Source organism: Nilaparvata lugens, chromosome 1, assembly GCF_014356525.2.
Source record: "Nilaparvata lugens isolate BPH chromosome 1, ASM1435652v1, whole genome shotgun sequence".
Classification (NCBI taxonomy): domain Eukaryota; kingdom Metazoa; phylum Arthropoda; class Insecta; order Hemiptera; family Delphacidae; genus Nilaparvata; species Nilaparvata lugens.
The window spans coordinates 28,097,077-28,119,124 of record NC_052504.1 but is presented as its reverse complement, the minus strand read 5'-3'; the positions used below and the strand labels follow the sequence as shown (position 1 = coordinate 28,119,124).

Below are 22,048 nucleotides of genomic sequence, written 5' to 3'. Positions count from 1 at the left end.
TCAATCATTTAGCACCAAAATTATATAATCTACTTCCTGCAAACTTTAAGCAGATTAATCATCCTAGAAAGTTCAAAACAATAGTACACAATTGGTTGATGAGCAAAGGAAGACAGAACATAGAAAACATTATTTCAAATAACAACTAACCACCTAATGACTTACTAAACACTAACTAATTAATAATACGCACAAAAAACAACAAAACCTACTCTAGAACATGGTACGCCATAGTGGAGTAGGTCAATTTCCACACAGAAAAAACTAAACAAGTAGAGGACACATTATAAGAATTTTTTGTAACTAACTATTGTATGTAATATTGTAATTTATCTAATATTTTGTGTAATTGATGTTGTAGTTTTAGTTTTTTTTGGGAAATAAACATTTATTTATTTATTTATTTATTTATTTCTTTCAGCTGTTGTTGTGTGTGATTTTTTTCTTTCCTTGATAATGGATAGGATGAGGATTGGATGAGACATGTATTGAAATTCTGAACGGATAGATTAATTGATCTGGGAAGAGATTTTTAAGCGAATAACGCAAAATATTAGAAGTAGTAGAATAGAAGTATTTGTCTTTAACCAATATCTTGAAGAAGGTAATTGTAGGCCGTTTTTATATTTGCAATTGCAATGTAATGAAGTATTCCATTATTGAAGATGAAATTGATTACTATATTTGTACGGAATATATGGGAAAGTGTTCCTAGATTGATTATTTGCAATTGTTGACAGAGCATGGCAGTTGTATTCTTGACTATGAGGGAGATGATGGCCTGACGATTTCGTTGGTCGGGTGGCGTGGTGTGCACTCGATGAGAGCGTACATCGCCATCAGTGACAGTGTCCATTATTTGAGGCTTCTCGGTGAGGATGTCTCTAAATTCGGTGAGTAACTAACTCCATTCCAAATCATGTTTTTCATGTTCGTATAATTTTATTCCAACTCAATTTTGACAACGTCAAGTTAGAAATTTATATTAAGTATTTTTTTGGTGGCTATCAACATTTATTTCTAATTTCCATTTTATTCATGTCATGCATTGTACAATGATACAATATTGACAAAAGTCAAATACATACAGTAGTCAACATATCCACCCAACTTGAGTATTTTTTGATTATTTTTAGTAAATTGAAGTATTTTGTTAAGTTACATTATTTATATTACTCGAAATGTTTTGTAGTCCAAGCGACTATCTGGTTTTGGCTTCCAAATTCACAGTACCTATACAAAGATAATTTTTCCAGTTTCTGAATTCTATATTCAATCAATTTTCTATTTTAATCTTTCTATTTGATAAATCAGAAAAACTGAAATTATATTTTTGCTTCGACCCCTACTTACGGCTGTGCAAAGGCTAAAAATAAACTTTCTACTGGTGATATTTTTCAAAGTTTTTCGATTTGTATATCATCTAGCTATCAAAATAAAAAAGTTTTCTCAGAAAAACATTTTTTTCCGATCATGGCTTTTTGAGATATGAGCGCCTAAAGTTCAAATTTTTGGGACAGAACATTTCAAATTCGGTAAGAGATAAATCCATGAGATTCAGAGGATAAATTCTTCATGGTATTGTTGATTTAATAAAACAAAAATGATTTGAAAATATTAATTTTTGAGATAGTTATTCGATTTACTAAAAATGACCAAAAAAAATCTCAATAAAAGTTATTTTTGGTAAATTGAATAACTTTATCAAAAATTTATATTTTCAGGAAATTTCTGTTTTATTCAATCATCAATAACATGAAGAATTTATCCACTTAATCTCATGGATTTATTTCTTACCGAATTTGAAATGTTCTGTCCCAAAAATTTGAACTTTAGGAGCTCATCTCAAAAAGTAATGATTGGAAAAAAATGTTTTCCTGAAAAAACTTTTTCATTTTGATAGCTTTATGATATACAAGGTGGGGCAGTCAAACCGCACGATTTAACAAAGCCAGTGTAGTAGAGGAGGTGTATGGTGGGGGAAGTAGCAGTGACTGGAATGTTCTAGACGTTTGGAAGTTAGTAACCATGGAGAAGTGGACCGGTGAACAGCGCGGCTTCATTGTTACAGCATATTTAGAAAATGTCCGAAGTTTCATTCGTGCACAACGCGAGTTCCGCCTACATTTTCATCTTGCGCCTCGTGCGCCTGTTCCAAGCTGGAAAGCCATTTTTGTTTGGACTAACAATTTAAAAACAGCGGGTAAAACAACAGTAACAAGGGGTGGTAGTGTAAGAACTGTTAGAACGCCCGAGAATGTGGAAGCTGTACGTGAATCGTTTACAAGAAAACCACGAAGATCTGCCAGGCGCCATAGCATTTCTCTTGGACTTTCAACTCGCACCGTAAGACGAATTTTACATGATGACTTACATTTACATCCGTATAAAATTCAAATTGTGCATGCTTTGAATCCTACAGACTATCCTATTCGTGTTGGCTTTTGTGAGCACATGTTACAGTTATTTGAAGACAACCAACTGCTCGTCCATAACTTATGGATGAGCGATGAGGCTAATTTCCATCTAAGTGGAAACGTAAACAAACAAAATTTTCGGTATTGGGCTGTTCTTAATCCTCAAGAGCTTCATGAAAGGCCACTCCATTCGCCCAAAGTGACTGTTTGGTGTGCGATGTCTACGAATGGAATAATTGACCCATATTTTTTTGAGGATGACAACGGCCACGCCGTTACAGTAACATCAGCTCGCTATGTTCAAATGCTGAACAACTTCCTCATTCCTGAACTTCGACAATTTCATGTGAATGAGGACACTTATTTTCAACAAGATGGAGCAACTAGCCATACGGCAAGAGTGTCAATGGATCTTATGAGAAATCTTTTTCCGAACCGCTTGATCAGTAGGAATGGGGATATTCAGTGGCCTCCTCGATCACCCGATCTAAGCTCGTGTGATTTCTTTTTATGGGGATACCTCAAGTCAAAGGTTTTTGAGACTCGTCCAGCAACAATACAGAACTTAAAAATGCGGATTACACAAGAAATTCGCGCAATTACACCAGAGGTGCTACGACGTGTTAGTGAGAATTTCAGTTCAAGACTTAGACAATGTGTGCAAAATGATGGTCGCCACCTTACTGGAGTAATATTCAAAAAGTAACAATTTTTCTGTTTATAACAAAAATTTCCATTCGTGTTCTTACTATTTGTTGAAATATATTACTTAAAAATATTTTCTGTGTAAGTTATTTTAATACCTAAAATAGTGCCGTTTGACTGCCCCACCTTGAACAAATCGAAAAACTATGAAAAATATCACCAGTAGAAAGTTTATTTATAGCCTTTGCACAGTCATAATTGTCATAATTATGATAATTAATTATCATTATTATCATAATTAACTAATAATTTTCTATTCTCTATGGAATACACTTTGGGGTGGCAACTAACGACAGGACTTTGTGTTGAACATGTGTGAAACATAGGCATGTCCTGCATGTTGTGCCATCAGCCGGAGGCTTCGAACAAAAAACAGATACTTCTAACATCAAATAAACAACCAAGAAATAAATCACTGAAATATTACAAATTATAATAATACAAAAATAATTTAACCTCAATTAGAGCAGCGGAGAAAAAATAAACAACAAAAACCGAAGATATAAAAACCTTGCCTCAAAAAGTTTTGTTGGAAGCCTTTTACTGCAATGTTTGACGACATGTGTATAAACACTGTCGTTAGTAGCCACCCTTAAGGTTCGAACCCACTAGAACGTACCAGGCACGGACCGTGTCAGACCATGCCAGGCACGTAAAATAACAACTATGCCCACTACAACGGATCAACAGCGTTCTATGCCAGTACATTACGCGTATGGTACGCGTATGATACGCGTATGATGCCCGGTCAGAAGTTGTTGGAAACGCGTCAGTTAGCAAGAGAATGTAGCGGTGAACTGTTTACCAACGCGGTGCATGCGCGGTTACAACGGGGTTTGCAGGCGTCACGTGCCATGCAAGGAGCGTTCCGTCACAGACAAAATATACTGGCCGACAAATGTTGACCTGGACGTGCATGGCACGCTCCGTGCTTGGCCGGTGACGGAACGGTCTAATGGGTGTATTACATATCAAATGATGCAAAGAATATTTTTTTTGCATGTGTCGGTACGGGCACGGTCATGGTATGATACGTTCTAGTGGGTTCGAACCTTTAAGGTGCGTTTTGTTTGTGCGTATTCGCGTTCGGCTGTGTATGCGATTAGTCAAAATAGCAACTTTCCCAAACAATAATTCGTACCTATTTGTATCATATTCACCAATGTACCTAGAATACTAGCTTCATTGATATTTCCTAAGTTTTTATCGTATTCTTTATTAAAATTAAATTAATTTAACTTGTAATATAAAATAGAACAGCATACGATATTAATTAAGTGAATATGATACAAATAGGTACGATTAAATTAATTGTTTTGGAAATTGGATAGTTGCTATTTTGACTAAACGCATACGCATCCGAACGTGGATACCCACCTTTAAGGTGCAAAATAATAAATTGATTAAACTAGAATCTTGTATTTAAAAAAACTTGATTTAATTATTTTCTTCTATTGGATTAAATGTGATTGGAAACTTTTGTTAATGTTATTGTTGATCTGTTCTGTTAATTTTATTGTTCCTTACATACTTTTGTTGGTTTTTACAGAGGTCAACAAATTCAAAAAAGAAAGTGCAATAGAGAATATCGCTGAACTTGACGTCTTGAAAGAAGACTCTGTTTTGGATTCTTCAATTAAAGAAGATGTAGATGAAAAAACAGAAAAGGAGGAAGAGAAAAGGTTATGACAATGAACTGAGAGGAGCAATTATTATTATTTCATATTTCAGTAATGAATTGGCTATCAGTTTTTATCTTGTTTCAACGTGTACAGCTGAATGAAAGTTGGTAATAAATGAACCCTGCCCAGGGTAGTAAAAATATTGTAGAGCACTTCTTTAAAACTCCTCTATTGTCATTACAATTTTTTTTAATTGGATAGTTAAGGATTTTTGACTATTCAAATAATTATCGTTAGCCTATCTGTAAAACAATAATGTAGTTTGTTGGTGTTTAATTTTATCTTGACTATCTCTAAAGTACTGTGATTAAGTTCTATTCATATAGTAGAAAAAATATTGCCGTTGTGGTGACAAAATAGAATAAATATGTAATAAATTTATAAATATAATGAGATAAATTTTATTATCTACTAAACAAAACTATTTGGAGTCAAACTATGTGTGGGAGGAGAAGCAGCTGATACATTGATTTTGTTGGCATGTTCTTTGCATTCTGAAAAAAACAAGAAAAAATAAGCCTGATTCAAAAGGGCTAATAATGATTATTGATCATTATTATTCAGAGTTGATGGACATTTGATTCTTCTTTGATAAGGTGGGCCGTCCACTAGAACCGTTTTCAGCCGAAAACTACCGAACGCGACCAAACGATCCCCCAACAAAGAAAGGAATAGATTCTCGTCCATTGAAACAGGTTCATACGGCCGTGCACGGCCGTATAATTTTTCGATCCGAATTGAATGGGATTTTCCGGCTCTATCCGGCCGAACTAACTACTCGAGCTGAGACAACAAAGTGTTCCTAACCTAAAATTTTTTTACAGTCTTGTTTGTTTTTTGAAGTTCATCTATTCTATAAAGCTTTAACTATGGACAATGAAAATTTGATAAGTTTGGTTCAAGAGCATGTTCCATTGTGGGATTTGCGAGACAAAATATATCATCGTCGTGATGTTCAAAGGAATCAGTGGACATAGATTGCTGAACAAATAGTATATGAAGGTAAGATTATTGTAATTAATAACTAATTTAGTGGATATTTGTTTATTCAATTTTCAAAATCTCAATATAATCATTGTTTAAGGAAAATTTTGGTGGCTATGATAGTACTGTAGTTAATTCAACTACTGAACTAGACTGACGTAAACGGTTCTAATGGATGACCATATTCGGCCGGAAAATCCAACGGCCGAATGGTTCGGTTAAATACGGTTCCAGTGGACGGTTACCCTTAACTGATTACTACCATCTAAAGAAAATCTGTTGCCCTAGCCGCGTCTTTGTTGGAGACACACTTATCCGATTGTGAGCTCTGGTAATGGACCACTCACATTCACTAGAGCATTACTGATATCATTTTGGCACGCTACTCCTGTGTGAGTTGGCCGGTCACCAACAACAGGACAAGAATTCCGAACATGTGTGAAATACAGATAAGTTCTGTCATAGGCAAAAGGCTACAAACAAAAATTTTTAGGTTGACTTTTTGTGTCTTCAATATCTTGTTTATTTTTCTTTGCTGCTCTATTTGAGGTTCAATTATGTAATTATCATTGAAATATTTTCAATTTTCCAGTGGTTTATTATTTCGTGTTACCGTTATTGGTTGTTTATTTTTAGGTGGGTAGGTACCAAAGACCTTAAAGAGATATAGACCCACAATGCCTATGCCTTCCCAATGATAGCTCTTACTTGAGATTGAAGGCCGCCATTGGGGTATTTTAGCACGAGATATTATATGATTTATTTGTAATACTATAGATCACAAAGGCATTGGTATGTAATAATATTATGGGTTGCCCCTTCAATGGCGGATTTCAATTCCAAGTACGACACTAGCGCTGCATGTAAGTCTATGCATCTTTAAGGTCTTTAAGGTAGGTACATTCAAACAGGCTATTTTTCGTTCGAACTCTATCTCGTAAATGTAATTTTCGTTCGAAGACATGTCATGTCCTTTCACACATGTTAGACACACTTGCCCTGTCGTTAGTGACCGGCCTTATAGTCTTGTCGCCTGTCCTTTGAATTTGAAACTGTAAAACGGTCTAGCTAGTATAGTAGGATCAATCTAGTAGCATGTCTTTGGTCTAAAAATGAACTTGAAATAGAAACATTGGTTTTTATCCGTTGTTGGTTATCCATCTTGTTTTCACTATTATTACTATTGAATTTCATAAAACTTGAAAGTGAAAAAACACATTTTTGATGTGGCGACGTCCGTTTCGTTCTGGTATTGCACATTTCCAAGCCAAACAGAAACTGAAGTACACAGTATTGGTTTTATGTCAAAAAATTGGTGATCAAAAAACGCATGGAGGGAAAGACCACGGTTACAACTAGTACCATGGCCTCTACCAGAGAAAATAAAACAAACTTGTAGCTATAAGTTTTTTCTGCCTCTGCCTAGGCTACATGATTCAAAGGCATATGGGTGCTATATCTCATCTACACGAGGCGTAACGTGATATTACAGTTAACTGATGATGGTAATAACAAATTATCATGATTAATTATTAGCATAGTATTAACATCATAAGTTCATTAATGATAAAAAGAATAGTATAACAGTTTAGCTGATACCTCAATCTTGTTTAAATTTGACGAATATTGCAAACTTTTAATTAGGTCTCCATGATAAAATCAAATATTTTCTAAAAGATCTTTAATCAATTTTTTTCAAAAGTAAATCTCCATCTCATTCACTAGTAGTTCTGTGAACAGTAGACCTCACGCAGTATTCTCATCCATAAGTACCTGATTGAAACTATAAACCTTATGGAAATGCAGCAATAGACTGGCTTCTCCATATACCGTATCTCTGTAATCACTTGTTAGCTGATTTATGATGAATAATTCTATAGTCTGATTTTTACTCTTATACTGGCGTATGAAGGAGGCTCGTTTTTCCTTTTATATTATTATCCTTGAAATGCAAAATTTCCAAAAACCTTGTATATACGTTGACGCGCAATTAAAAAAGGAACATATCTGTCAAATTTAATGAAAATCTATTACCGCGTTCCGCCGTAAATGTGCAACATTTAAACATTTGAACATTCAAACATTTGAACATTAAGAGAAATGCCAAACAGTCGACTTGAATCTTAGACCGCACTTCGTTCGGTCAATAATGTAATAAAAAAATACTCCATATTACAAAATTAAGTTAATATAATATAACTCAGGCCTACGTAACTGCTTTCATAACATAATTCTTCACACACACACAGACCTCTGTGACAGAGGTACCTAATACATGGCTATTAAGAAATTATAAAATGTCTTATTCTGAGCTCAATGGGTGAATAGTATAGAGGTTATAAAATATAACTTTCTACTATTATATTATTCTATACACTGCCTGAGTTCTGAGGATTGAAACTACAATAATCTTGTGGCTTGAATCTGATCGAAATGAGTTTTGAAATTTAGCGCATCTGGTCAAATAGTATAAGAGAGATCCGCTAGGTAGCAGAAGCTTCTCAATGAGTTTTCGATATCCGGCATGACTTTGAATTAAACTATATTTTCAGAATCAGTAATTTTGTAATTCCTGGTTCTTTATTCTATTAGCTCCATTTTTTACAGACATGAAAGTAAGGTTCTTTATGTCTAGACTGTCTCTTTCTTTTCCAACAATAATTTAGGTGTCTGAACCTTCAAAGTCAAATTTTTATAAAAAAGTAGTGTGTCATCACACTCTGTCTCACGAAAAAAACAATTAATTAGAGATGCATTTTCATCTTTACTGATTGATTCTTATGTGTTATCAAAATAAATACTGAATAAATTCAGATTCACGAACTTCGATCACTCTATTGATAACGTTAATCTTTTTGGAAGATGTAAACAAAGTCACGTGGTACAAGAGTAGTCTCGCCGTCCAATCGGGTTGCTGCATTCAGAATAGCATGTGGGCGGTGGCAACTTGGCAAGTCAGTGCGATGTTTTCTTTCTCATTCGGTGATACAAGTTTGGAGTTTGAGTATCAGTCGTCTATTCCGTCGTAATTTTAAATTGATGATTGCAAGTGCTCAGATTGTTATTAGTAAAAATCTGGTGTAAAATGGTGTTGAAGTGGCCATTTGATTAAAACTAAAGTGACGTGAATAATTGTATTCATGGAATAAAGTGAATTAGAACTGGTCACTGATGTGCTAGGTTAGGTTTTCCAAATAAAATGTAATACTATGTTTATAAACGTTGTGTGCTCAATAACCGGTGTTAAGTTTTAAGCCTATAAAAGTTGATTTGAGTGAGTACAATAGTAAAATTATTATTCAATGTCTCAATCGACGAGGGATACTATTATTCATTTAGTGGCTGGAGGGTAAGTGTCATTGAATTTCTTTTTGTAAAACGTAAGCTTATATTGATGTCTTGGGAAAGGGTAGGCTATAACTAAAGAATCCAAATATTGATGTCTTGAAAAAGGGTAGGCCATAACTGAAGAATCCAAATGTCTTTTACTAAAATAATTATTAAAGTAATTTACACTGCAATACTTCTAAATTTGTATTTATTTCAATGTGGTATAAAAAACGTGCATAACATTGATAATGTTCAAGTGATAGACATGAAAAAGCTAAATTTAAGCATACATTTATTATGCTATTAAGCAATTAAAGATATTAGTTGATTATTTTTTAAAATTTTTAATCACAAGACTAGCATTATTAACTTTAACCAAGTAAATATTTCCCAATCTGATGTAATTAAGGTAGGCTACGTTTTATTTTAAGCTACGATAATCTTATTTTCAACTCTTTTGCTAGAAGTCTGATGTGTATGCTGATTCCTCCCTGCATAAAAAGGCCGGTTAGAGGTCAATACATTCAAAACTGATAATACAACAACACTTTTATGTTAATTCTATCACCCGTAGATTGAAAAATTTGTGGCTTTATCTTTTATCTTTTTTGATACCTAGCTAAGCTTATGCCAATAACATTTTTGGTCGAGTTTGTTATGAAGTAGGCTATGTAAGTTAGGTACCTACTACCTATGTGGTTAACCACTGTAGTTTTACCTGATCCCTTAGTGTAATCCCTTTCCACTCATCATCCTCCACCATAACTTCAAAATTTTATTGAAGAAAAACCTAACCATATTTTGGAGATGTCAAGGCATAACTTAGTTTAAATTGCAATAAAAGACCTTAATGAAAGCCCACCAACTTAGCATTACCCTCTGAAAATCAACTCTGAGAGCTTGAAATGGCAAAAAATTCAGAACATGGGGAGGTATTCTGAGAAAGTAACCGTGCCTTTGTCCGACTCCACATGGTTTATAACAATGACAGATGAACACGTGTCAACACCACTTTGCTCTTGAATTGGATGTCCTGAACAATCCTACCAGTCCCCTGACTTCCTTTCTGGATCTGGAAGTGCATACAAAACATTTTCCCAGTGACGTGGTGGGGCAGGAGTAGTTGGCAAAATGGAAAAATAAGGGTTTGGCGGGAGATTTAATTGAATTTTTCACACAATATATGTTGTTGAGTCGAACGTTCTTAATATATTTACCTTTTACTGGTTTTGTTTGGCTGGGGGTTTTGGGGAGGAATCAGATTACAAGTTAGAGTAGACAAATTTTGAAAAATATTTTTTTTTTTAATTTTTAGAGCCTTAGTAAACCTACTTTATAGACATGCCTCGTAGAGGAAACCTGACATAGACCATTAGATACTTGATTTGAAATGAAAGGTTGATGTTGATAAGAAGCATCGCCCAAAGTTTCATCTTCGACAGTTCTTTCCTTACAGTACCTAATGTTCTTTTCTTTTATTGCTGAAGTTATTATTGCCTTTTCAATCGAAAATTTCTGGTGCATTTTGAAGTAGCCTATAATAAATTCAAAAAATATTCCTTTAAAGTTTTGCATGTCTCTTTATTTAAGTCTACTTGTAATTATTCTTGAAATGCTACACTTAAAATCATAGTTCTATTACCTTTTTTGTTAGGGCTGCTCTTAATCATCAAGGATAAAAATCCAACTAGGCCTACCCTTTTTCTAATATTTTTACTCACAAAATGTTTTATCATTAGCTAATGTCATCCAGTAAGTGAATAATTATTTTTATTGACTCACTTGATAATGACATTACATATGAGTAAAAAAATTAAAAAATGGTAGGCCTACTTAGATTTTTTATTTTTATAATCATAGGTAGTTCTATTTTATTTACTCTCCCTACTAAGAATGTAATTTTTAAAAGTTGTCATTTGACGTATGCTGTGTTTATGGATCTATAATACAAACATAAATCATTTGTAAATTGCTTCGTAAAATTTCATTCTGAACTGTTCTTTATGAACAATCAGTGCAATTTTTTTGAAGGCCATGTAGAAACTTCAGTCAATGCCCTCAAGACGTATCCAGAAATAGGAATAAACGACCTTACTCAGAGCTTGTGCATTGGTGCCATAGGCTAACTATAACGTATTGAAGAAAGTTTGAAAAAACTAGTTTTTGTTCTTGTAAATTTTAGCTTTAACATTTGCATTATTTCAAAGGCTTTAACATTCCATAATATTTGAAATTTAAAAAAAAATGTAGGCTATAGTGAAGCTCGATTTTTAGGAATGTTTATATTTTACGAATGTTGATAGTGAATGTGAATTGAAATGCGATTTATTAATTCATTAAATGTGACCATAGACAAATACTAGATAGGCCTAAATAAGACTAACGGGTCTTTACTCTTTTGGCTGGAGAATGTTCCTTTTTATCTTATAATTTGAAAACCAACTACTGGTATCAAAACAATCCCTTTTCTTTGTGAATTTTAGTCTGATTGACATACCTAACTTATTGATTTTGCACCCATTGTTTCAAAATATGCTCAACATAGACATGGAAAACAATGCATTATTTATCTTTTTCTGCCTCTAGAGGATCATCAGTTTTATTAACCTCATTCGATAGCAGAATCTTCAAATAAATAAATATTTTATTTGCTTTTGATAAAAATCTATCAGATTCCTACCTCTAAATTTCGATTCAATTACAGTATGATTGTTTTTTATTTTATTAGTAAACATTATAGGTTTATAGGATACACAATTTTCATTTAGATTGTTTTAATATTGAATAATATGGTGAAACTCCTCTCACACTATCGCTTTTTTCAGCCCTCGGTCCAATTTATCATGTAAGATGCTGTGGAAGAATACTATTTCAATTTTATGTATTTTTTAAATGCCTAATTTGCAATGAGATTAGCATCCCGAGCAAAATACAGTAAAAGTCAGTCCCAAGTTAATTGATATTTATAATATTGTAAGAGTATAGAAGCAATAACTGGTATCTTTGATTGTTGAGAAAGTTTGTTGCTATTCAGAAAAGTTTTGTATTCTTGATAGGTCAATGCTAGTGGCCTACTTTCTACTCTGAGTTTAAACTAATGGAATTCTACGAGCTGATTCCTGAAAAGTCACTGCTTGGTAAATTTCGTTATTGAATGTTGTAGCCATGTCAGTATATTTTTAATGACCCGAATTCACCCTAAAAGCAATTGAATACAATCCTCAAAATTAAGTGCAGAGTAGCACTTCAATATTTCTATAATTCCTCACAATATACTATGTTTCAAAACCATAAGATTGAATATAATTCAAATTATAAATCTAAATTCCTCAATTCAATATTAAAATAATATTTCTGCAATTTCTGTAAATCACGTTTAATAGGATTTTCAATTAGATATTCAAATGATAAAAATAATTTTTCTACTTATAATGTATATATAAAAAATAATACATAGTAAATCCTTATTTTTTAGAGAACGACAACATATTTATATTTAACTTCAAGTTTTATCATTTTTTATCAAACCAGCTCAAAGTTATAAAAAATTAATTCAGGTCATGAATTTGCTGATGAACGGGATCCTTTCAGCACCATGAGAAATAGATAATTGTGATGTTTATTTTGCCTTTCATCAAATTTGAACCCCTTCCGCCTGCTAGAACTCTATATCCCATTGAATTATCACTCTAAATTTTTCGTCTCTCTTGATTCAAACTATTTTTACATTATTTTCAATATATTATTCTATTTGTTTTATCAGTGTGTCTATTATTAATTCTTCAATAATACTCTTCTACTACGGTACCTAATTATATAATTCATTACATGCATAGATTAATAAATCACCCTGAAACATCCTCGGAAGTGAGTCTTGTACAGTTGCTCTTTGATATTCTTTCTTTCAAAATTTTGTAAATTATTCAAGTGCTTAATTTAGGTAATTATTACCTAGTAGGGGTAGCTTACTTCTCCGTGTTTCCTTTCCAGTCACCTTTTCAGATGAGTCAAAATCAGCTTTCCAAAATGAACCAGTCCAGTAGGCTACAATCCACGTTCCACTCACCTAAGCACCCCATCGACGTTGCATTGCATTTGCCTGCTAATTTTGAACGAGTCTATCCCTGGCGTCTGCTCGCTGATGATTTGTTGGATTCAACTTTAGTTAAGCTCAACTCTCAAATTAGCTGAACTCCCAAATTATGCTGGACTACACTTCAAGTTTTTCTTGATAAAGGTATTGCAAAGGTATACAGTAAAAATGATCTAGAATTATATCTTGCGAGTTTACTTACTCAATATTCCAAGAAATTGAGTCTTTCTTATGCTATTAAGAGTTGTTTTACTTGCTAGAACGTGAGAGAAATCACAAAATGAAAAACGACAGTTGAAGATTTTTCTTCAGATCATTTAAGATAAACTCAATCTCATCAACCTCCATTTAAACAAAGTGAATGAAAACGTTAATTCTGAGTTATTAATCACAGTTTGCCGGTAGTAAATGGCTGCAAAATTTCCATTGTCTGTGATTAGAATTGCGCATACAGTTTGAAACATAACAAGGTCATCCGTATCAGCTAATCAACTAAGAACAAAGCTTTCAAGAAACTACATATATCACACACACACACACATTTGAACAATGTATTTCGGCTAATACCGTTAACTCGACTCTCAATACCTACTATGAAGCAGACATGTCTACAGTGAACTGGAATGTTGTAACTGAATTTTAAAAGAATAGTCATTTTAAAGAAGAAAATATTATGTTATTTATATAGGGAAATTTTAATTTAGCCCGAGTCCTAAACTACTGTATTTATATAATATAAAAAGAGGAACTACAATAGCTTCACTCCACATCACAGTGATGTGATATCTCACAACTGTTTGTTTTGTTTGGCACTTGATTTGGTTTTGAATCCAGTTAAAACTGATCTTAACTCTCTGTACCTTTAGAGAATTGGAATTATTTCATGTCAATAGCTCTATATAAATTGATAAATATAATTTTTTTACTGATGCCACTTTAGTGATCAATAGTTGTAACCTAAGGGTTTTAAAGTAATATTTACAATAAGACAATCTAATACTTTTTAGTCTACTAATTTCCATATTCTTCATATTTTCGCTCTTTATAGAATGTTCATAATCACTCACAATGTTTACTCTTGTGAACCTCATGATTTTTTGGTAGATAATTTAGCAATATTGAATTTTGTTATTTGAACTTCAAGAATTTTAATTCGAGATATTGGGGAAGCATGTACAGTGTGAAAGAAGGTGGGGCTTATCTTTGGTTAGCTAGCTCGTAAATTCCACTTCTTTCCCATTGAGTGCTAATTTCTCATTGTTCCATTGCTGACTGTGAATGCTTCTATATTTCAATGAAAAGTAATCTGATTGAGGCGGGAATTCCGTGGTTTAGACGACCAAATGCCGGAAATCTCATTGACCTGCCAAGTAGCTATTTCTATTGCATGACTCAGATTTACTACTTACGTGAATAATTTCCTTGAAACGTAGTAAATAGCTTTCAACTTGATTATGCCAGATGCATACATTGAATTTTTGTTCAAGATTGTAACAAAGGGTTGTGCAATATTTATGCCTGACTCGGGAAAAATATTTTGAGACTCATTTCATTTTTATTTTTGTTGTGATTGTATCTTGGTTTCCCTAGGAATACACTATTGAGTGCTAAATCTTCCTCTGATAATATTTGAATCGATATGCAAGTATGAAATCTAGACAGCTCAGAAAATCTTGGTAGCTTTCCAGAATGTTTGGAACTGTTTTACATTTTGTCAATTCTCTCGTAATTTGAGTCATAACTGTGACATTCATGTGTTCACTGAATAGTGTTGATTTACAGTATTTGGAAAGTACTCTGAACTTGCCTCGTGGTTTTAAAAATTATTATTAGATGTTTTTATCATGCTAGACTTAGTTTTTCTATTGATTGAGAAATAAATCCTAGTAACTCATTCGATGCTTAGCCAATTAATATTGCAGTATCCAATCAATATTGCAGTATTTCAATTAATTAATAGATTGAGAGCTGTTTGAGTTACTGATGGAGATTGAGAGCCGTATAAACAATTACAAAAAACTTTCTTAACCATGCACGTCTTGGAAGCGAATCAGAATCTTAAAAGTAGAAATGCAACACAATAAATGGACTGTGTGGCCTTTAGTTTGCTAAGCAACTTAAAACTAGAATCTCTCTAAGCAACTTAAACTTTGATAATAATTATTATCAATGAAACGAAATTCCAATTGATGCTATCAATACCCTGAAGATCTTATCTACCTCTGCAACTGCAAATATTGACAGTAGAGAAAATGGTATAACAACATGGATGTTGTATAAATATTTCGTAATGAAATAAACACCATTTGTTGTATTTTCTTCTTGGATTATTTAATTAATAGAATGTGATTACAAAAGTTCATACTATAGAACTGAGTATAAAATATATCGTTTTATATTTTATTTTTATGATTTTATTTCAGATAACTCAGAATTAGTTTTTGTGTAGTGGTTAAGATGATGTTCTAGTAGCTAGCCATATTGAATACATGAAGTTATCTCGTCACAACCAAAAATTTATTATAATATCGAGATGTCGGTTCTTGTTGTTACACTATTATCAATCCCTGGTAATCTCCAGATTTTGGTGTCCCCAAATTACAGAGTTTTGTGTCTGATGAACCAATCTCTGGAGTTCGCCAGATATGTAATGTAATAGATGACAAATAATATAATCACCGAAACCGTTATCTCGATATAATAAATTGTGTTTGTATCTACGGTATGAAGAAGTAGACGGTACTAGTCATGGAATGTCTCTAAAGTAGCCAAGTGGCTAAATAATGCCACCTTTACTTGTCGAAGTTTTAAATTCCTGTTTGCCAATTATTACCATGAAGACTACACACCCTAACCAAGAAAATAATCTAGAATCTAGTTTCGCCATAATGTCAATATAAGCCGATTGCGGCTCACTAAACTTATACCACCAGATCAGATGGTCATAAGGTAGGGTGCAGTGCTTTCAGAAAGGAAACTAGGTGTCCTAGGTGTCCATGAGGTGTTTAACGCTGTCCGTTCGTCCAGGATAACTGGACACTGCAACGCAGGCTAAACTCCACTATGGTACTATAGTATTGTTGTAGTTGGCGCGTCACACCTCACGGTATATGCCCCTAGCAGGTGACCATTTGGAGGTGTAACGTGTGGTTCCCAACCAAAAGCTTGTCCGCTCTAGCATAGCGTCATCGCAGTCGCTATTTTTCCTCTGCTCCTCACCTTTTCATATCCCTTGATTTGGAAGATGTTTTAACTCCACTACACGAGTCAAAATTATTTTCTGAGTAAAGGCAATCGCACACAGCAACAGACGAATGTATGCAGACAGAAGAAATATCCCTCCCCTGGTGTTCAAATATGCACACACGTTCGTCTGTCTGCATATGTCTACTCTGCATGCAGTCGTTTGCTTTTTTTTTGTCTGCAAAAATGTCTGCATACGTCTGTCTGTTGCTTTAGACATTGTCTTTTAGGGCCTCTAGTCATGATGGTATTGCGCAAAAATATTGAGATTTTTCTTTAATATGATTGAGTGTAAAATGACACGAAGTACTACTGTTGTTTCTATTTTTTTAAATGTTGATCTATAGATGAAATTATTCATTTTTTTTAATTTCTCAGATCGATGCTCGTTGCAGTACACATATCTCTGGTTTTACTGGCAACATCTATGTTGGGAAAAATATGTTTATGTTTACATTGAGTATTGTAATAGTGTTTTTATTTGAAAATTGTAAGATATTATGGAATAAAAAAATTGATTTGATTGATTTGACACATGTAAAATTTGGTCTAAACATGAGCATGACTTGTACCGTTATCTTCAATGTACCGTGGTTGTGACAAGTTCGTTGAATGTAACTGTAGATTGCAATGGGTGTGCACTCATGAGCATGACTAGTAGCCTACCGTAGTTGTGTCAAGTTCATTGAATGTAGTTGTAGCTTGCAATGGCAATGGGTGTTGTGATTGAAGGGCTGCGGGGACAGCAGGTGCAGTGGTGACGTGTCCGCTGGAGGTGGTGAAGACGCGACTGCAGTCGTCGTCATCAGGCTTCCATTCGCCGCAGCAGCCGCAACACGTGTGTCTGCCGAAGATCGCATCGGCCGACGGCTGTTCGCACAGTCACGTGACCTGCAAGACCATCCAGCACCGGCGCCGCATCAACACCATCACGCCCCGTCATGCCACCCAGTTCCTGGCGCTCTCGCACTATGGCCGCAACGTAGCCGGCGCTGGCCTCCAGACAAACGGCGCCCCCACCGGACTCGCACAGTGCCTCAGGTAGGCATCATCCTATTTCCTACTTCAATTATCTAAATTCGGGAGAGAAATAGTTTTAATTTATTTCTGTTGTTTCTCTCACAATCATTGTTTTCATTTTGAGCATGTGGAAATTAAATAGATAAATGATAATAATTTTACTAATTTTTAAGATGAAATGTAATTTAAACTTGAGGTATTTAATTGTGTAAAAATACAAAACATGTATGTAAACAATAGAAAAACAAGTGAGAAAAAATACAACAAATAAACTGCTGATACATTGATAGTTGAAATGCATAAGAAATAAATAATTGATTTCCTTTTCAATTTACATAACATGAGTAGAAATTAGTAGAATACAATCATGCCCGGTTTCATCCAGCTCGGTCAAGACATTTGAGCATGGTCAAACCGAGTACGATTTATAAGTATTTGCGCTCAAATTATCGATAGTAACTATCGTCATAGCAATCGTATGCTTTAGTGCACTCGTTGTAAAGCATATGGTACATGTTCAAATCTCTTGACCGAACTTGGTGAAACCGTACAGCATTAAGGCGCTTCCTGAGCCTGCATTATATCATTATATTAAGGTGAAAGATTTGGCACAACATTATTAGGGCTTACTATGAGTAAAACAGAGATACAATATATAATGTCTTCTTTATTCGATAATTGGCGAAATTTAGTTAATAAATACAACTAATATTAGTAAGAGGAATTTCATGGGGAATATCATTCCAAGTCTTGCATCTCTCCAGACCTGTCAACTTGTATTTTCTTGAGCCAGTTAAGAAATCTGGGATGACGGGCAAACACATTTCTTATAATTTATACAATACAAAAGTCGTAGTCCGCTATTCAAAGACTTGCTAATTGATGCTGAAGGTACTCACATCAATCAGCTAAATAACATTCAAATACACCTCTTATTAGCAATCACTTAAAAGTGAAAACGTGTCAAACCATATAATTATAATGTTGCATTTTTTGTTTGTGAAGTCACATTAAAGTATATAAAAAGTAAATCTGTTTGGTTTTATATTGGTAGAGAATCCCGTGCGGGAAGGTGCCACCTCTCCTGAATATTTTATTTAAGACATTTAATGTGTCCGTGTTTGAAACACTCAACATCTATAAAAATTCAGTAAAAATACAGAAATAAAATTTAATTCTCTGTTATCAATAAAGTTTACCTAATTCTGATGAAACTTCTAAAACGTAAGGTATGTACTCCGTGAAATGTATGATGAATATCTATTCAGGAATATACTGAAATAAGCATTTGAATTGGTTCATAACGATATTGTATTTGAAATTTAACAAATCATGGGGTAGTAAGACTAAATGTTTCTCATATTTCTTTAATATATTATATGAATAACAAATGATTAATTATTACACAGCTAGTTTTGTTAAACTAAGGTTCTCAAGTATTTCCGATGTTTAATAGACTCCTCATACCATTCTAACCATCTGAATTTCAACCAACCATAATGCTATAATGTTTATGAGCTATCATCTTGGTCCAAAATATTTCGGATAATGAATGTTCGCTTAAAGGCCAGATGTAATACATTCAGTCCCATGATAATGAAACGAACGCATGTGAATGACCGTAGTCCAATTTAACTTAGAAAGAAACCTTTTGCAAGCAAGTTCATATTCTACTTTTGTAATAGCTGTATAGTAGTGTAGTGGAAAAGATAACCCAGTTCAAGGTCATTGGTTCTAGTTTAGTGACTATATAATATTATTGTTGTTTACTGTAGTGCGGAACGATTACTATTTTACTTCATAGATTCTCAATGATTTTCCTGTCAAAATAATTTATTCAAAGCATTTAATATTGCTTATAGATAACGTTTGAAACTCGTTCCATTTATACAATAGTTTATCGGTGGAAAACGAAACTATGAAATAATGTTAGGAAAAAAGTTACATTTTCAATAGAGAAAATGAGTTCATCAATGAGTAAGGCTCAATTCTACTGTGAAAATACGCCACGATAAGATGATGAATTGAGTTCAGATCGGTTTTCGTAAATTAGAGTTAAATAGAATGTCAGATGTTGAATTTGTTGCTTATTAAGCGTTCGATTACTCATTTGCTTATTGAATCAAATACTTAATTCACTGAAATGTACAACATTTATAATCAAATATGGTATTAGTTGGAGGATTTCATAACTGATAGTAATGACATGATTGATGGATGCTTTGAGTACAATTTTTGCAAATTTCGAGTGGGCAATGTTGGTTAAGTGGTCTTAATTAGATAACAAATTGAATTTCAAGTAGTGTTTGTTTTGAAGTTTCAAGAACCATGAAACAAATTCAATATTGAATTTGATGTAATTTTTTAGAGTAGTTCATTACAAAGAATAATGTAAGTCAAATAAAATAGCTCCTTAATTTTAATTGAACAGATCATCAATAATATTCGAGTAGACAGGAACCTGATCAGTTTTCCATACTCTCATTATCATTAACTCCTACTAATCAGTTTCACTAGACGAGGTTGATGCCCTTTAGAATACCATCATCTTGGTCTCAAGGCTATGTTGTGTAGAGAATGAGATTTTTATAGTATTGACGGCAATCACCGTGAATATACAGCAAACTCAAATTGTTGTTGAATATTCAAATACTTCAAAGTCATGAAAGTTTTACTATAGATTGATACTTACAATAACTACTATTGATAGAATCCAAAATTATAAATTTACTCTCATTATAATAAACTGGTTGCCCTTCTTTTTACTGTCCTGTAAAATAGTGTTAAATGAATAATTTGCTATCTATTCTCTTCGTCAGTAGTTTATAGTTTCATTAGTACCAATAACTATGGATGTCTCTAAAACATTTAATTCATTTTTGAAATGAGAAAATTATCAATTGAGTAAAGAAATAAAGTATTCCAGCTTAAATAGTCCTTAAACGAAATTACCAAATCATCAATCAAATCAAGAAAAATATAATATATTGAGAATTAAAAATGATAAATTGAGCATTCTTATATTCTGTGTTCATGTATTCGAACAGTTGCAGGCATCGCTCAAGTTTTGGAATTACTGCACATAATTTAGTATTTGAACTTCAATCCTATAATTCATTCCACTACTAATACAAGATAACGAAACAAATATATAAAAATCTGGTGTGGTACACTCACACAACTTTCCTTGCTCATTGATCTATAAGCCTCATTAACGAGGATAATTTAGGGAATAACATTATGCCGATTGGCGGCTAAATAATTAAAACTATGATTTTACTGTGATTGTGTTCAGAGTACATCTTCCTTTGTTTGAATTATGAAATTTGAGGATTTTTTAAAAGTTGTCAAAACAGCTGTTTTAAAAATAAAATATCGACATGTGTGTTCTTTTGAATAAACTGCTCTACCTACCTACCTCACGCACGAGAAGAAGGCTACAAAGTAAATTTCTCAAGGATGAGGTGGACCCCCTGTTAATTTCTCAAGGAGGAGACTCATGCTAGTTAATAGAGCTGATATATAACTATACAGGGTATGAAATTGAAAAAAATCGGTCATTTTTGAGAAAATCGTGATAGAAATTTAACAAAATTCATTCTTCTCAGGAATATTTCGGAGCTCCTGAAATTTTCTAAGAAATGAGACTCATGTCAGTTGATAGGGCTTATAAATAGCTATCAAGGGTATAAATTTGAAGAAAATCGTTGGAGCCGTTTTCGAGAAAACTGTGAAAAACATGGTTTTTCAGTAATTATCCGCCATTTTTCTCAAGAATATTACGGAGCTCCTGCAATTTTCCCAGAAATGAGACTCATGTTAGTTGATAGGGCTTTCAAATAGCTATCTATGGTATAAATTTGAAGAAAATCGTTAGAGCCGTTTCCGAGAAAACCGTGAAAAACATGGCTTTTCAGTAATTATCCGCCGTTTTTCTCATGAATATTATGGAGCTCCTGCAATTTTCCCAGAAATGAGACTCATGTCAGTCCATAGGGCTTATAAATAGCTATCCATGGTATAAATTTGAAGAAAATCGTTAGAGCCGTTTTTGAGAAAATCGTGAAAAACATGGTTTTTTAGTAATTATCCGCCATTTTCTCCGCCATCTTGGATTGAATTTTATTGAATTTCTTATTGCCGTGTCCTCATGGTATAAGGACCTTAAGTTTAAAATTTTAAGTCAATCGGTTAATTAGAAATGGAGTTATCGTGTTCACAGACATACACACATATACACACACACACACACACACAGACCAACACCCAAAAATCATGTTTTTGGACTCAGGGGACCTTGAAACGTATAGAAAACTTAAAATTGGGGTACCTTAATTTTTTTTGGAAAGCAATACTTTCCTTACCTATGGTAGTAGGGCAAGGAAAGTAAAAAGATGAAATAAAAATCAACATATCTAGAGCCCAAGGCGAAAGCCCGAGTGTAGTGTATTTTTCTCAATAAAACAAAATAAATAATAAGCAGAGAAGTATCAAATTAGTATGAACTATATTATAAAATTACCTACATTAAGAGTGCGCGGTAGCAGTCGGCAATTTTAAATCGAATTATGTCC

General features: G+C 33.4%; 3 protein-coding genes across 3 annotated transcripts in view; all 3 read left to right on the top strand.

The window, feature by feature from the left end:
* Positions 1–4,818, top strand: part of LOC111056880 (tRNA (cytosine(34)-C(5))-methyltransferase) — a 34,061-nt gene extending 29,243 nt beyond the window's left edge. The window contains exons 13-14 of the mRNA XM_039424492.1: positions 741–893; positions 4,672–4,818. Of these exons, the coding sequence (XP_039280426.1) occupies positions 741–893; positions 4,672–4,811 (293 nt within the window). The 3' untranslated portion in view covers positions 4,812–4,818. The remainder of the gene's footprint in view (positions 1–740; positions 894–4,671) is intronic.
* On the top strand, positions 1,842–4,652 carry LOC120350562. The gene is made up of 2 exons (XM_039424500.1): positions 1,842–3,719; positions 4,182–4,652. The coding sequence occupies exon 1, from the start codon at positions 2,029–2,031 to the stop codon at positions 3,121–3,123; it is 1,095 nt and encodes a 364-aa protein (XP_039280434.1). The 5' UTR covers positions 1,842–2,028; the 3' UTR covers positions 3,124–3,719; positions 4,182–4,652.
* Positions 4,819–8,371: 3,553 nt separating the features above from the next.
* The window catches only part of LOC111056878 (mitochondrial carrier protein Rim2), a 45,530-nt gene continuing 31,853 nt past the window's right edge, over positions 8,372–22,048 (top strand). The window contains exons 1-2 of the mRNA XM_022344288.2: positions 8,372–9,137; positions 17,187–17,495. Coding sequence (XP_022199980.1) covers positions 9,091–9,137; positions 17,187–17,495 — 356 coding nt within the window. The 5' untranslated portion in view covers positions 8,372–9,090. The remainder of the gene's footprint in view (positions 9,138–17,186; positions 17,496–22,048) is intronic.